General features: G+C 33.1%; 4 protein-coding genes across 6 annotated transcripts; 1 reads left to right on the top strand and 3 right to left on the bottom strand.

Annotated features, from left to right (window-relative positions):
* Positions 1 to 273: 273 nt before the first annotated feature.
* On the top strand, positions 274 to 1,667 carry LOC108847642 (F-box protein At1g47340-like). The gene has a single exon (XM_018620944.2). It carries the CDS (start codon positions 333 to 335, stop codon positions 1,665 to 1,667), a length of 1,335 nt encoding a protein of 444 aa, XP_018476446.1. The 5' UTR covers positions 274 to 332.
* A 1,014-nt stretch (positions 1,668 to 2,681) lies between these two features.
* On the bottom strand, positions 2,682 to 5,810 carry LOC108856331 (3beta-hydroxysteroid-dehydrogenase/decarboxylase). 2 transcript variants are annotated; one of them, XM_056987428.1, is made up of 10 exons: positions 5,650 to 5,810; positions 5,280 to 5,547; positions 5,109 to 5,198; positions 4,727 to 4,860; positions 4,441 to 4,611; positions 4,198 to 4,323; positions 3,741 to 3,820; positions 3,349 to 3,547; positions 3,184 to 3,250; positions 2,682 to 3,082 (listed from the first exon to the last, which is right to left on the bottom strand). In XM_056987428.1, exons 2-10 carry the CDS (start codon positions 5,524 to 5,526, stop codon positions 2,889 to 2,891), a joined length of 1,308 nt encoding a protein of 435 aa, XP_056843408.1. In that variant the 5' UTR covers positions 5,527 to 5,547; positions 5,650 to 5,810; the 3' UTR covers positions 2,682 to 2,888. The 2 variants fall into 2 exon arrangements, with proteins under 2 accessions (XP_056843408.1, XP_018485647.1); XM_018630145.2 differs by having other exon boundaries at positions 2,682 to 2,926.
* Positions 5,811 to 9,327: 3,517 nt separating this feature from the next.
* LOC108847632 (uncharacterized) lies at positions 9,328 to 10,382 on the bottom strand. Its single transcript, XM_018620934.1, has 3 exons — positions 10,275 to 10,382; positions 9,805 to 10,154; positions 9,328 to 9,709 (listed from the first exon to the last, which is right to left on the bottom strand). Exons 1-3 carry the CDS (start codon positions 10,380 to 10,382, stop codon positions 9,328 to 9,330), a joined length of 840 nt encoding a protein of 279 aa, XP_018476436.1.
* Positions 10,383 to 10,752: 370 nt separating this feature from the next.
* LOC108852322 (CBS domain-containing protein CBSX3, mitochondrial) lies at positions 10,753 to 16,385 on the bottom strand. Of its 2 annotated transcripts, none has more exons than XM_056987425.1 (5): positions 16,112 to 16,385; positions 11,969 to 12,050; positions 11,373 to 11,446; positions 11,210 to 11,270; positions 10,753 to 11,130 (listed from the first exon to the last, which is right to left on the bottom strand). In XM_056987425.1, exons 1-5 carry the CDS (start codon positions 16,355 to 16,357, stop codon positions 10,988 to 10,990), a joined length of 606 nt encoding a protein of 201 aa, XP_056843405.1. In that variant the 5' UTR covers positions 16,358 to 16,385; the 3' UTR covers positions 10,753 to 10,987. The 2 variants fall into 2 exon arrangements, with proteins under 2 accessions (XP_056843405.1, XP_018481326.1); XM_018625824.2 differs by having other exon boundaries at positions 16,103 to 16,384.
* Between the last annotated feature and the right edge of the window lie 63 nt (positions 16,386 to 16,448).

The raw sequence follows: 16,448 nt of genomic DNA, 5'->3' as shown, positions 1-16,448 counted from the left end.
TTGTTTACTAGTATTCCCTGTTTTAGTTCTTTATAATAACTTTTCTTTTTTTTTGTCTATAAACATTTCCTATTTTGATAATGAAAATTCAAATACTTATAAAAAGTATAATGTACTAAAAATGTAAACTTGTATAAGTTTTTTGGTAAAATTCAATTACTTTACGCGCAAGTTAGCGATAGCTATATAAGTTTTATCTTTATTTTCTCAGCCGCTTCCCATATATGGTGCTAGGTCCCCTCATATATGTATATATATATAGCTAGGTTTCCCTAGGTCTTCATATAAAAACATCTCTCTCTCTCTGTCTTGGAACAGCAGCTACAACGATCATGATTTCAGATTCTATACCTAGTGAACTCAACCTCGATATATTATCGAGATTACCAGCAAAGTCAATCGCGAGGTTTCATTGCGTCTCCAAACTATGGGCATCAATACTTGGTGGTCAAGACTTAAAAGATTTGTTCCTGACCAAGTCCTCGGCTAAGCCGCGTCTCTTATTCGGCATCGAAGAAAACGATAAATGGAGCATCTACTCTTCGCCGCAGCATCTGAGTCAATATGAGAAGCTTTCACCAAGTGTTGTAGTAACCCTTGAATTTCATATAAAGTTTCCTCCAGAGGATATGGAGATATATAGTTATACTCACGGATGTCCAGGGGCATATGCCTCTGGTTTGGTATATTTCTATGTTGACAAGGAGCAATGGTCATACTTGGGTAGAAGGCCTATGGTATGCAACCCTAAGACGGGACGGTACGAGGTATTACCATATATCCGTAGGTACAGAAAGACGTACAGCTTTTTTGGGTTTGATCCGATTTACAAGCAATTCAAGGTATTGTTGATGCGTTATCCATTTGGTCCTGGTGATCATAGAATTATGACTTTAGGAACTATGGGAATGAGATGGAGAAAGATCAAATGTTCCTTACGACACGAGTGTGTGAGTTCAGGGATTTGCATTAATGGGGTTTTGTATTACTTAGGTGACTCGTCTGATTGTATGAACAATTCTAAGCAGATAAAAGGTTTTGTGATAGTGTGCTTTGACGTAAGGTCTGAAAAATTCAAGTTCATTTATCAAGAAAGCTCTTGCAAATTGATAAACTATAAGGGTAAATTAGGTTTGGTTTATTATGATGATAAATCTGATAATGCTATTAAGTTGCGTGTGTGGGTTCTAGAGGATGTGGAGAAACAGGAATGGTCTAAGTATGCCTACACTTTGAAGGATGATAGACTCTGCCTGCGCGACGTTTTCGTCGTTGGAGTGAGTTCTAAGGGTGAGATGGTTTTGTCGATGGCAAAGTATACATCTAAACAACCATTTTATGTTTTCTACTTTAATCCCGAAACGAACACTCTCCAACGCGTTGAAATCCAAGGTTTTGGAGAAGGCCATGAATACTCTGATGTCTATGTCTTTGCAGACCATGTAGATGATCTTAATGCTAACGATTCAAAGCTACTCAAGTCAAGCATCTATGTTCCATATATTTATAGAGAAGAATCAGAAGAAGAAGAGAAAGAAGAATTTGATGAAAATGGTATTTGGTGTTTTTTTGGTAAAAGGAAGAAGAAAAAGAAGATGAACTTGAACTTGAAAAAGAGCATGAGGATAAAAATGAAGATGATGATGATTAAGAAGAAGAAAATATAGAGACGATCATTGGAGTTAGCTGAGAGAAATGGGCATGTCATTTTGTACCTTCTTTTTTAACTATTTTTAATAAACCAAGTTTTCTTTTATAATCCCATTTCCCTTCAGTTTCTAAATCAATAACATCTTCTGTGGCTTAAAAGAATACAAAAAAGCCTGTGTACAGTTTACTTTACTCTTATCCTGTTGTGGATGTTCACATACTCATCGGTTTCGTCAAGGATCTCTTCAGTTAGATCTATAATTCTAAATAGAGGCTTTAAGATAACCTGAAGAAGCTGTTACATGGTGATTAGTCTTATAACTCTGAGGGAAATCAGGTATAGGAGAGTTGGTGATATCCAAAATGCAGAAGGAGCAGCCTGTACGTGGCTTCTTAGCTGGAGCAGCTGTGAGAGTCCTTTTCCCTTTGCTGCTTGCTACTCACTACTGTTCTCGCTCTTGCGGAATTTTTCATCTCAGGTTTCAATATTGAACACTGTGTTCCAAAGAAACATTAACATATGGTGTTTTACATGTTAATTTGTCTATAGTAAGTGAAAAGTTAAGTAATGAGGAGTGTGACATTTCCTTCTCTCTGATACCTCAACCATAGCTTTTTTTCTTATAGACAACTCCAATGTGGCTGTGAACTTTCTGAGACTCGTTTAGAATATGTATAATGGCATGTTCTCAGATACACTAGAGAAAAGAAGGCTAAAACATATGAACTCTGTGTAATGCTATAAGAAGCTTTGTGAAGTAAGCACACCCCGGAATCTTTCTTTTCTTGCATCAGCTGCCGAACCCTCACCAGTAAAATCATTCTTAAGTAGGTACTCTTAGTGATTGTAAAAGTGCAACCCACTGAGATGTGGATGTAATATCTTATAGTTACAAGAAATTGTTTCTTTGAACTCTGTTTACCCGAATGTATAAACAACACTTTGTAATATAAAAAAAACATGATGTTTTATCCAAAAACAACAAAATTGTTAATTAGGCTGACAACAGCAAAATAATGATCCAAACCGATTAATAAATTTTGGTACTAGAGTTTTTTTATATATAAAAAAAAAACTGAAATTGACAGTCACAGAGTTTAAACTTACAAAGGGAAAAAGAAATACAAGCAATTCAAACCAATGAACATCCATATACCCAAAGGATGTATACAAACCGTAAAAAAGAAAGCTCCAAAACACGCAACGTTGAGATTACTGAAAGATGGAGTCTTCTTCTTTAGTCATCCCTCTTGCTCCCCAACAATTTAATTTTCTCTGGAAAATTGCCACGGAAGAAGAAAATCATTGATGCTACAAAAATTGGAATTAGTATGGCAGAGTATCCAGTCATTGCAACAAAGTTAAGATAGAGAGTAATCAGAATGACTATTGCAATCAGTGTTTGCTTTTTCCACTGAACCCTATCATTAACTTCAAATATCAATCAATCATGCCATCAAAATCACTCTCTCTAGATGACTACCAATGATGACTCTCAAAGCATATAATTCAGAGATGTTAACCATACGTACCCTCCTTTTTGGGATTGTTTTGAGCCGTCAAGTGTGAGAATGAGTCTATTGTCCTCTTTATACCTTCCTAAAGTTACACATTACTGAAAAGTGTAAGCGAGATACCAAAAAAGCAGAAAGTGTATGTATCGATCCATGTCTCTAGTTAAAAGAGATTGTATAAACCTGAAGTGGGACAACAGGAGCGTAGCCTAAGAGATCTTTTGCTTTTGAGGAGTCGAAAGTTCTGCTGCAAGAGAGCAGCCTAACTCTAGAAGGAGTTAGCTGTGGTACTTTCATCCCATATGGTCCCAGTAATTTATATACCAGTTCCACTAGGTGTGCTATTGGCATCATGATAATTGCAGGTATCTTTATACTTGGCCTGAAAAGAATACAATCAATTACCGTTAATCTGTCATGAAGCATAATAAATCAAATATAATGTGTGCATTTTCTTAACTCGCATTGTGTAGGACAAAGTTAAGAAAGCAAACGAAATATCTAACGCACCATACATAAGAGAACCACCAAAAGGGGAAGAACCTTTTTTGTAGCCTGTGTTAAAGATAATATACCTATCATAGCCAAGTCCTTCAAGAAGCAGCGACATAAACTCCCAAAATTTAATGGGCTCCATGTTGGTGATGAAGTATGCCTACACAGCCATTTCATCTCAGATTAAGCTACATCATATATTCTCCCTAAGTAGAGTTTAACATCTATCAGAAAAAAGCAATAGTTCTAGAAAAGTGTAGTCAGTTTCCATGTATTATGTCATCTTATTATAACCCGAGTCAAAAACTATTGTCTAATCAATGTGATATCACCTTATAACTAAACCTAAAAAAGAAGTAAAAGACAACTTCGGTGTCCACATACTAATAGACTGGAGCTAAAGCCGTGTATCTGTTCTGAGGCATGTCATACAACTTCCTGACTCTCTTGATATCCATAGGAAGTAGACATAAGGTACCGTAATGGTTTCACTATCATATTGACAAGTACAAGATGGAATCAACTGAAACCAAATACCTGGCCTGCAGCTTTTGCACAAACTTCTCCTCCTGATGCTAGAGCTCGCTCAGCGCAGACATGGGCATGCACAACGTTTTCAACATAAGTGAAATCATAGAGGTTACTTCCATCACCTATGATGAACTGGACAATAAAGATTCCAAAGAGAATAAAGACAGTTATTAAATGTACAAGGCAAGGCATAAAGGTAGCAAAAGAAGATTGGTAGCATTTAGTAGTCGAAAGAAAATGGATCAAAACCTTGGATTTCCCAGCCCTGGCAGCAGCAACAAGCGACGGAACCAATAATCTATCACCAGGACCAAATATGCTGCTAGGACGTATGCAACAAGTGAGTAATCCATTTCTTCCATTCGCTTTCATGACCAAAGCTTCACCTTCAGCTTTAGTTGCTGAATACGAGTCATTGTGCTGAAACAATAAAGATCCAAGCTTACACACACTGTAAATGTCAAGTTCTGAACCCCAGAAGAGATATACAACCAGCAGCAGGCATGATGTGAATTTGTGAAACAAGAGCAGTTACCTTGGATGGGTATGGCACTGTTTCATTGGCATTCAAAATACTGTTGACGCCATCAAAGACGACACTGGGAGAGCTTGTGTAGATGAGCCTCTTAACTCCAACCTCAACACAAGCTTCAATTACATTTGTTGTCCCTACAGATCAAAATCCATTAATAATTTATTCTTTATTTTTTGAATTAACTACAGTATCCAGCGACCGAGATCAACCGACTATTCTGTGGACCCTAGAATTGCAATGTTAAATTATCTGGTGGCCAACAGGGATCGAACTGCGGGTTCACCGTATTGGGGTTATCCCTCAAGTACCACTAGCCGGTTAATAATAATTTCTTCTTTAGCTTTGCACATATATAAAAAATAAGATATAGTTTCTTGAAAACCTTGAACATTGACTGAATAGTGAAGCTTGTAATTGTTGATTGATGAATCTGGAGCAGCCATGTGAAACACCACTTCCGCTCCTTCAAAAGCTGCTCAGTTACTCTAAATAACATCAGAAGATACATATACATATATAACCTCGAAAGATTCACTGGGGGAACAAAGCTTACATTTGATGACTTGAGCTTTATCACGGAGATCAGCGGAGACGTAGCGAACTCGACCGGATCTCATTGCTTCCCCGAGAAGTCCCGTCTCCTCGTGAGCCTCCAGCTGTATCGCCGGGGCTAAATCAGCGATGCGGACGTGGAACATCTCCTGGCGTACGAGCATCTCCACGAGATGCCTTGCAGCGAATCCTCTGCCGCCGGTAACGACGCACCAGCGCTCCGTCTCCGTAACTTCTTCCATCACCATTGTGCTGTCTTCTCCGCCGCACTGTTCAATTAATTGGTGAGCGAAAGCAATGCTATATGATATAATAATCAACAGTAGTCAGATAGAGCTTAGAACAAAGACCAAGAATCGAGTCGAACTCACAATTGAAAGAAGTTATAGTTCACAGTGAGGCGGAAATTGACGGAGGCGGCGGTGCAGGTTCAAGTCAACGACTAGAGAGGTGGTGATCGACTATAGACAGAGTGGAGAGATAGAACGTACGGAGAAAACGAAGAGAAACTTGTAGATCGGAGCTTGTTTACTCTCTCTCTTACCTTTTGCCAGAATTAAAAAAAAAACAAATTAAATATTATCATTAATTAATTAACATTAATTTTTTTAATTAATTTTTTTTGTCAACAATTTTTTAATTAATTAATATTAATTAATTGACAAAAATATCATCAGTAATTCATTAAAATATATAATTTACATTTTAGTGTTATAGTTCACTGCAGTAAATTCATAATTTAAAATAGTTAGATAATAATCATTTTTATTTTTTAAAAGAATTACTACATTTTGCATATAATATATTTTAAATTTTTATGTAATTATAATATATAAATAACTTTTTCTATATGATAATTTATGTTTCTATATTGTATTTAAAAATATATTTTAGCATCTATCATATACTCGTTCGCTCAACCTTATAACCAGTGTTTTTAAATCCGGAACGGACTGGTGGTTGGACTGGATTGGACCATAAACCAACAACAATCCGGGCCAGATTAATGTTAAAACCCAACTAAAGTTGAACCGGTTAAAATCTCTATAAAACCGCTAAAATCTGGGAACCGGCGACCCAATGAACCGACCAAACTCCGGTTCATTTGCAAACCAAAATCTTGATAGTAAAACAATTAACTTTTCTTCTTTAAAAGTGAAAATATGATCTATTAAAAATTAATAAAGTATTGTCTCTCGTCTTTTTCTTTTGACGTCTTTACAACTAATAAATCACAAGAGTCATAAAATTTAATTTTCACGTCAAAATATAGTTATTGTCTACTTCTCACTTTGTTTAAATTTTATTTCATGATCACTTGTTTAGAAGAAATTAATAATTGAAACATTTACGTTTGTGAAATTTTTATTTCAAAATATAAAATTTTTAACTAATATGTATATAATTTAAAAAAAAAAATGTTGATAAGGATTTAGAGAGATAAAATCTAGGAATAAAATTTAAATGAGTTTTTATATTGATTTTAGATTTGAACTATTAAATTATTTTTATTACCTTTTTATATTTCAATTGTTACTTTTTTTAACATTATGACTATTTAAAGAATACTAGATCTTCACCCGCTCGACTGAGCGGGTGTCAATTTTCATTTTTTTGTTTTATACTAAATATTATATATGGTTTTCAATATGTGTACTAATAAAACATATTTAAAAATAAAAATGTGTTTAATTGCATCGAATAACTTTTTGCGTTCTACAGTAAATTACATGACCAATATTTATTGGACATCATATAAACAAATCAAACATTTGTATAATTAGATCATGTAAGACAATCAAACATTTGTATAATTAGATTTATGTATAAAATATCTAAAAATATAGTTTCTGAATCAAAAGTAGAAAACATATACAAAAATGAGTTAATATGGTATTAAAAATTGATACATTACTTATAACATTTGTAAGAAAATAAAAACATTATAGAAAATTTATTCCATAATTTTCAAAATAGAGAAGGTGTATGCACAGTGAAAATCTTTTAAATCATGTTAGCAAAATTTTCGAAAAATATAGTTTTAAAAAAAAAATTAATTAGTTAATGTGACTTTTATTTTTAGTTATTACTAATAAATAACAAAATATAATTACATATTTATAAATAATATTGTTCATTAAACATTCAAAGCTATATTTATTAATTATTTGCAAACACACACACATATATAAAAAAATAGGAAAAAATAATGAATAAAAATAGGTTTATTAATTATTATTGCCAAACTTTTTTTTATTTCGGATTCGATTTTGGGAATATATTAATTAAACAGAAAAGACAAAAAATCATAAAAGGTAACACACATTAAATAGAATTTGATTTTGGAATGCATTAATTAAACAGAAAAAGACAAAAAATATTTAGGAAACACACATTAAATAACTGAAAAAGACAAATATTAATATAGGAAGATTAATTAAATTCTTAGTGGCATACCATTGTAAATAACACTGAAAATTTAAGGACATTTTATAAGTGTACTTCTATTTTAATAATAGAGATACATATACTATTCACAAAATATCATTAAACTCATTTTAATCTAATCAAACCCAGTCAAACCATAATAATCCATGATCCAACATATTTCTGGTACGTTAGTCGGTTCGGTTTTAAAACAGTGCTTATAACATACTTAATTTTAACCGGTAAATTTAATGTAAACCGGCCATTCTAATCTAATCAAACCCAGTCAAACCATAATAATCCATGGTCCAACATACTTCTGGTACGTTAGTCGGTTCGGTTTTAAAACAGTGCTTATAACATACTTAATTTTAACCGGTAAATTTAATGTAAACCGGCCATTCTTTAAACCAAACTTCGGTTATCATATCCCTTATATATTAATGAAGAGCATTGGGACTTTTGAGTGTAGCAATGTGTCTTTACCAGGTTAATTTTCAGAATCCTTAGAAAAGAGGTTAGTCAATCTAAATATATATTAACTTTTTATTTAATTATTAATACATAAATATATTTTTCATTCTTTCTTTAAATAAAAGTTACGAAATTACCTAATATGATTAACATATATATAATAATTAATGATTTGAATAAAGAATTGTATTAATTTTTGTATCCTCCATCATTTTGGTTTAATTTATATTGTTAAAAACTTTAAACAATCACATTAACTATATAATAAAAATAATATTTTTTTCTTATATGTCATATTTTGAATTTTTTAAGACTATAAATTACTAAATCTTTTAAAAGACTTACAATCCAAATTTTGTGAACAATTGGTTTGTTATTATTTTAAATTATCATTTGTGATTTGTATATAACATATATTATAGCGTGTTATGCACACATATTTTTAAATCAAGATATGCAAACATAGTAAAAACAATTATTTTTAAATTAAGTATATTAGAGAAATTTATGGTAGCAAATTACAAATCATAAATATTATTCTGATCTTAATTATTCTTTATCCAGAACTGAACCGAAAACCCAGAAAATCAAAACTGAACCTCAACCAAAGAACCGAAATAACCAAACCGAAACCAAGAACCAAATGCACTATACCAAACAATTATTGATTTAATTTTGACCACAAATATATTAGACAAATAATTCGATTATAAAATGAAACTTAAGTTTTTATATAAGAATTTCACTCCGCGCAGGGCACATGTTATTACCTAGTATTTATTGTATATAGAACATACTCAAATAATCATTCCATAACTTATATGTCCTAGTCGAGCATGCAACCTCCATGTAGCATCTTGATCTCTGACATGTAAGCATTCTGGGTAGCTAATCTCCATCGGGGTCTTGTAGAGACGGTTGGGAGATCTTGTGATACGTACAATCGACCTTCCACACGAATCTGTGAGCGTTAAGTAGACATCTTTCATGTTAATCTCACATCCGTTTTCTGTTGCTTACCCAAGACTCAATATGTTGTGCTTCAGGTCAGGTATGTAGTAGATTTCTTTGAGTGTCTTCTTCTCTCTTGTCTTGCACACAAAGGTAATCACACCTTTTCCAACGATATCAACACACGATCCATCACTTTATCTTCCCTTTGGTGTTTGATCCAAACTCGAAAAGAACTCCTTGTTTCCCGTCATGTGATTACTCGCTCCATTATCCAAATACCAAACATTTGCATCGCCTTTGTTGATATCGAAATTCTTTGGAATCACTTTGTCTTCATTTAAGGACACCACCTCGTGTACATATAGTGCATCAGCCTCTTCTGTCTCGTTTAGGTTGGTTTCTTGACTCTTCTCTGACTTCTCGGGATAGACAGTTGCGTAGTGACCCGCCTTGTCACATCTCCAACATATCAGCTTCGAACGATCCTTCTTCGAGTTTTTTTCGTCAGTGTGTGACACATGATTTTGGTTGTGTGTCCTACCACGACCTCTGACTCTACCATTCCGTTCTCTACATCTACCACGGGAATTCTCATAGCCCCTATGACTATGATGTTCTTTGTTGGAGAACATAAGCTTTCTTTGGTCTTCTTTCTGAGTTTCTCCACTTACACGATCCTCGTACGCCCTGAGCCTTCCAAAGATGTCCTAAAACCCGTAGCTTTTAGGTCTAGGACTTGATCAAGCAATGCCACGATCTGGATATACTTCTGACTTAGAAGACCCTTCAAGAACTTCTTGACCATCTTGGATTCCTCTATGGTTTCTCCTAACGAGGCTGCTTTAAATGATTGGCTCGATATCTTCCCCGCAAAGTCATCGACGGTATCGTTATCATCCATCTTCAACCTATCAAACTTCGCCATTAACGTCTGAAGTCTAGCCTCCTTTACACGATCAGCTCCAAGGTGTCGTGACTTGATGGCGTTCCAGATGTCCTTCGCTGCGGTTTGTTCTCCCACCTGAAGAATCAAAATTTCAGGAACGGAGTGAAACAAAAGAGCGGTCGCCACGTCGTTCTTATTTTGCTCATCTGAACCGGGTTTGATCGTGTCTCACACTTCATGAACAAGAAGTAGAACCTTCATCCTCATCGACCAAACTGTGTAGTTTGTCGATAATAACATCGGACATTGGATGGATGCAGATCCAAAGTCCTTTGTGCGTGGAGCCCTAGTCACGTCCACCATCTTGCTCCCCTGATCTCTTGTTCACAAGCACAAGGATCGAAGCTTCAACTTAAGCTTAAATCGAGTATTCAACCTGAGGAAGCTCTGATACCAATTCAAATCTCAAAGCTTCAATTTAAGCTTTGATAACTCTCTTTGATCTCTAGAAACAAAAAAATTTATAAGAATGATTTTTTTATTAGCTTTAGGAACTACTCAAAACTAAAGCTCTCAATGTTTTTTCTCTAAGATTTTATGATCTCTTATTTGATCATATGGAACACGTCTCCATAAGACCTCTATTTATAGTGAAAGACAATTTTCTTTAATATGTGGGATATGGAAACACAAACTAACCTAAATAAAAAAAATTCTTTTTTTCTATTCTAGATTTACTTTTTGTGTTATCTTAACATAATTGAACTCTTATTAATATGTTAAGTTTCCACAAACTTAGAATTATCCAACACATATCGGGTTTTGTTACGTATTGTCTTTGTAAAAATAAAAAATGAAGGACTGCCTCATGGTGGTGGTGAGTGTTTTAAAGATTATTGATAGTATTTACATAAATATCGATATTATTGTAAGAATCTACGCACTTGATTTCTTCTGTTGAGTTTGAACTAGTAATAGTCTCCTTTGATGAACTGATTCAAGCGCCTGAGCTCGCCATTTTGATGGTCCACAACTGCTCTAACGACATCAACCATAGAGATCATCCCCACTATCTTTCCGTCAATAACCGGTACATGTCTTATATGATTCTCTACACCATTTAAGAAACATAGTTTACATCTTAGATTAAATATACATTCAACATATATGTATTATCAAGTATCAACTACCTGACATAAGCTGCATTGCTTTGATTATGTTTGTCCCCGACGAAACACTGATCAACTTACTCTGGCCAAAGTAATTCCAATATTTTTTAGTAAAACTAATGTGATAAATAAACTAAATCCTAGATATTAACTTAGATTATATAGTATGTATGTTTATTTTGACCTCGTCTGTCATAACTTCTCCAACTTTTGTAATCTTTGATGATCTTCCCGCTCCGATGATCTTTTTCATATAGTCTGTTTCACAATCCACCAGTTAATTTCGATTATCAAATAAAATTAGGAAAAATGTTGCATGTCAGACACAGATAAACTTAAGTTCCGTCTATGATCTAATATGTGTTAGATTTTCACCCGTTTGTTTTACATTTTTTAATTTAGTTTTCATATTTGTGTGTGTTTTTAATTATATTTGTGTTTTTTATAATCATATTTGTATAATATATTTTCTTTAAATTATTAGTAAAATGTTTTAATAATTTTATTAAAATAATTCGACCAAACCTAGCTATATGGATTGATCATGTTGTTGTTGCAATAGAATAGATTCACAGTAATTATTTTTATTTAATAAAATAACTATTTTCCCATTAACCAAGATGATAGGATTAAGCACATGATCATCACAAAATAAGGAATGCTGGTTAAGAAGTTGTGTTGCATGAGTATATTCTTTTTATTTGGGGTTAATTTTCTTCTTTTTATCTGTATACCGATAACTGCAAAATTTCAATATGAAGTGGTGAAAACTCATTTCACCTCTCTCCGTGACAATTCCTGCGATGCATTGCTGGTCTCCTGGTCTTAGCACGACCAAAGATCCAATATTATGCTTTGCCATCTGCTTTTAGTTTATTTTAAGAAAAAAAAACAATTACTGCTTATAAAAAATAGAGTTAACTAGCCCAATATACCAAAACAAACCCAAAATTAATGATCTACCATGTACAGTGTAAAATTGGGCCGAGAAAATAAAGTGGTGCTAGCGAAAATACCGAAAAACCCTTTTCGACAAAACTATTATGTTAGGTTAGTGGACCTCGGGGGGGGGGGGGGGGGGGGGGGAGGCGGAGTCGGGCGTAGTGAATTGAGCGGAGGCGGCGATTGAGACGACTGAGACGGCGTGAGCTAGCCCCTACTTCTTTTTCTCCTCTCAAATCCTCCCCTCTTATCAAAACTAAACCCTAACCCCCCTATGGATTTATAAACCCTTTGGAGACGAAGCGGTTCGAGCGGCGGCCGGAGAAGTCGGACTTGAGATGACGGCGCGGGGGTGGGAAGGGACGCGCTGCGGGAGCCATCGACAATGGTCGGGGTTGAGTTGTCGGGGGCTCCGGGGATGGGTGTTGGTGGTCATGGACGTCGGGGTAGGGAAGAGCGGAGGGCGGACAGAGAGGTATCGATGTGGAGAGGAGCTCGGGGGCGGAGCTGGGCGTCGAGAGATCTCGGCCGCCAACGATCTCGGTGGGTGTTGGTGGTCATGGAAATTGGGGAGGCTTGACGGGGGTGGAAGTCGGGGTAGCTTGACGGCGGAGGAGTTTGATGGAGATTTGAAAGCGGTGGAGTTTGATGGAGGATTTACGGTGGTAAAAACCAGAGAAAGTTTGAAGGTGGAGGAAAGGAAGCAAGCGGAGGAGAGAAAGAAGGAGAAGGAAGAAACATAATAGGGATATAGTGGTCTTTCTATTTTGTTGTACAGTGGATAACAGTTGCATATGGTATATACCTAATTATGACATATGTTATGGGTAGACAATGCAAATATACTAAAAAATATATTACGATCTATTTTTTACGGAGACCAAGACATTGGGCCCATTGACAAAACTATCTATACTATTATTTATGAAGTGATTTTGCTGATTTGTTAATCCTCCCTAATTTTAGGTGATTTTGTTTATTTGTCATGTTTTTATTAGGTTATAGCAAAATCATTGATTTACTATTTACTTTTAGCTAAATCACTAATTTATTAATTTTAAAATACCCTTAATAAATTTATAAATATAAAAACGAATTTATTTTTAATAATATTAAATTATATGTAATTTTGTTGATTTGTCATATTCTCCCTAATTTTAGATGATTTTGCTTATTTGTCATGTTTTTATTAAGTTTTAGCAAAATCATTGATTTACTATTATTTTTAGCTAAATCACTAATTTATTAATTTTAAAATACCCTTAATAAATTTTATAAATATCAAAAACAAATTTAGTTTTAATAATATTAAATTATATGTTATATTAAAATTTATTTAATTTTCCTTATTTCATATTTTTAAGATTTTCAACTTTTAGCTAGGTTATTTATTTATTATTAGTTTCTAATTGATTCGCTAATTTTTAATTTAAAAAAATACCTGTAATGAATTTTATATATAATTAAAAACAAATTTTATTTTAACATATAAAATTATATGTTATATTAAATATTAAATAATTGATTCTAAAATAATAAAAGAAAATTATCAAAAAAAACAAAATAAGATAATTCTTATATATATTGTGTTGCTATCTCAAAACAATTTTTTATTATAAAGAATAAAAAATTAAGATGCAAAAATATTTTAATTAAATTTTAGTCAAGAAAATACGTGTATATAAAGATATTTTCTAAAATATTTCTAAGATATGTATGTTTTAAAAAATAACACAATAATAAGTATATATTTTTAAAAAATATTTGACATATATAAATACTTTGATGTTTGATTTAATTATTTTAAAACAGAAAGAATAACTTATTATGCTGGTTTTTAGATTAATAAGACATACATTAATAAGTATTGATAAGAAGATTATGTCCGCATGGGTGGGTAAAACACATTCCTAACTAAAATAAATCAAAATTTCATTTGTAATTGCCGAACATTAAATTATTTTTTGATCTTGAAAATCACAAAACATTATCACAACAATGTACTAAAACCAAAATATTAAATCTTATACAAATAATCTATAAAAGAAATAGGAAACTTAGTAAAAATATAAAGAAATATAAAACAAAAATAAATATTGAATAGTATAAAATAATTTAAGTATAATCTAAACAAATAAAAAGGTATGTTCTATAAGTTATTGGTTTTTTTGTCTCTCACAATTTCTTAAATCTAATTTGTGAATAATATATATAAGTTTATTAGTCATTGTTATTTTTGTTGATGTTTTTTAGCCGTGATTGTTTCTAATATTTTATTGCTGGTGAGATCTTTTTAATTTACAATTACAATAAGTATTTAATTTCAAATTCAAATTTCCTAATCATAAATTGGTTGTTAGTAGGGGTGGGCAAAAAAACCGAACCGAACCGATCGAACCGAACCAACCGAACCGAAACCGATTCGAACCGAATCAAAGTCTATTATCAAACAGTTAGGTTTAAGATTTTCCCAACCCGAACCAACCGAACCGAACCCGATCCGAACCGAACCACGTTGAACCGAACCAAACTAAACCGAACCCATAACCAATGTGCATATTAGCAATATACAATATACTAAAATGCTAAGACTAAAGTTATTGTTAATTTTATTAAGGATTTTTTTTTTAGTTTTCTATTTACTTTAGTTAATTTTTGTTTGATGTTTATAATTTGTTAAAGTTTTTCTTTCAGTTTTACATTATATTTAGTTTATATAGTTTATTTTGTAGAGGTATTATTAACGATGTTTTTTTAATTTTCTATTTATTATAGTTAACTTTGATTTGATTGTGCTCTTATATATGTTTTGTGTTTCTAAAAGTTTTTTTCGGTTTTATATTGAATCTAGTCAACATAATTTAGTTTTTTATAATCGTCAACACGATGATTTTATGACCATGCGTTTGTGTTTTAAAACCGAACCGAATTCAAACCGAACTGAGTTCAAACCGAACCGAAACCGATCCAAACCGAACTAACTATGGTTTACTTTGGTTGGATAAATCATTGAACCGAATTAACCAAACCGAACCGAACCGGAACCGAACCGATAAAATAACCGAAGTGCCCACCCCTAGTTGTTAGTAGTGATAAATTTTGTATCCAAAATATACACTTATAAATGCAAAGGTGAAAAAAGAGTAGAATTTAATGCATAATAGTCAATACAAATACTGAAATTAAATAATTTACTCAAAATTTGTATCAAATTTAATAATTTACATTTAAACTACAAAATAACACTAAAATTAAATTAATCCGCACAAAGTGCGGGTAATCATCTAGTATACACATGAAACACAAGCACGAGTGCATAACTTATATGCATATAATGTTGTTCAAATGTTCATACGAACACTGTTCCTATCAAATATAATGTAATCAAAATAAATATATTCCAATGGCTTATTCTACGTACCACCAAATTCAAACAAATATACTATCAAATATTGTTCTTGAAAACAAAAAAAAAATCATATAAGTGTATGCCTGACATAAGCATATGTAATGTACACACGTCTTTTTTTTTTTTTTTTTGTGCACGAATGTACACACGTCTTTGTATTATATATTGCACTGAATGTAGAGTTTAACCACGTCTTGTTTGGTGGGACGCATTCACACAGAACAACGTGGAGTAGGCAACGAAACCGAACACTAATACACAAATTTAAGTTTGCAAACCCTTTTGTAAGAAATAATATCTATGTTACTTTTTATTTGAGATCTGTGACCTAATTCTATAACTTAATTTAAGTTTAGTTTTGGTGTAGATAGGAAAAGAACATAAAGAGAAATATTTTTTTTGTTAATTAAAAACATAAGTTGGAAAGAAACGGAAAGAACCCTTTGTTAGTTGGAGAACACCCCAACTTGTACACGCACTAACTCTTAATGCGTATGTAACGTGATGGATGCATGGACTAGAGCTACTAATTGTAACGGAAACAAAGGAGTTTGTGAACGAACATTCTTAACTGCGTCGAAAACGGTGTCGTTCGTACGGCAGGAGATCAACGTGTCAACTTTGCCGCCGCCGTCGTCAGTGTCTTTTGTCAACAAGACATCCGCCACCGTCAGATTCTCCAACCCTTTCTCCGGCGGCGGAGGAGGAGGAGAAGTAACGCCACCAAAACCGGCCGTTTCCTTCCATGCCCATTTCCTATGAATCTTTGGCATCTCAAGATTAGCTCTTGCTATTAGTCCTCTCACAAAAGCTTTCATTTTAATTTTTTGCAATGACAGAAACAAGAGTTGAGTTATGTAATAAAGGAAAGCTTTTTCGAGATTTGTGGTAATCTTTTGCTTCCAAATA

This window comes from Raphanus sativus, chromosome 1 (assembly GCF_000801105.2).
Source record: "Raphanus sativus cultivar WK10039 chromosome 1, ASM80110v3, whole genome shotgun sequence".
NCBI classification, from domain to species: Eukaryota; Viridiplantae; Streptophyta; class Magnoliopsida; order Brassicales; family Brassicaceae; genus Raphanus; species Raphanus sativus.
This window is presented reverse-complemented; position numbering and strand designations above follow the sequence as displayed.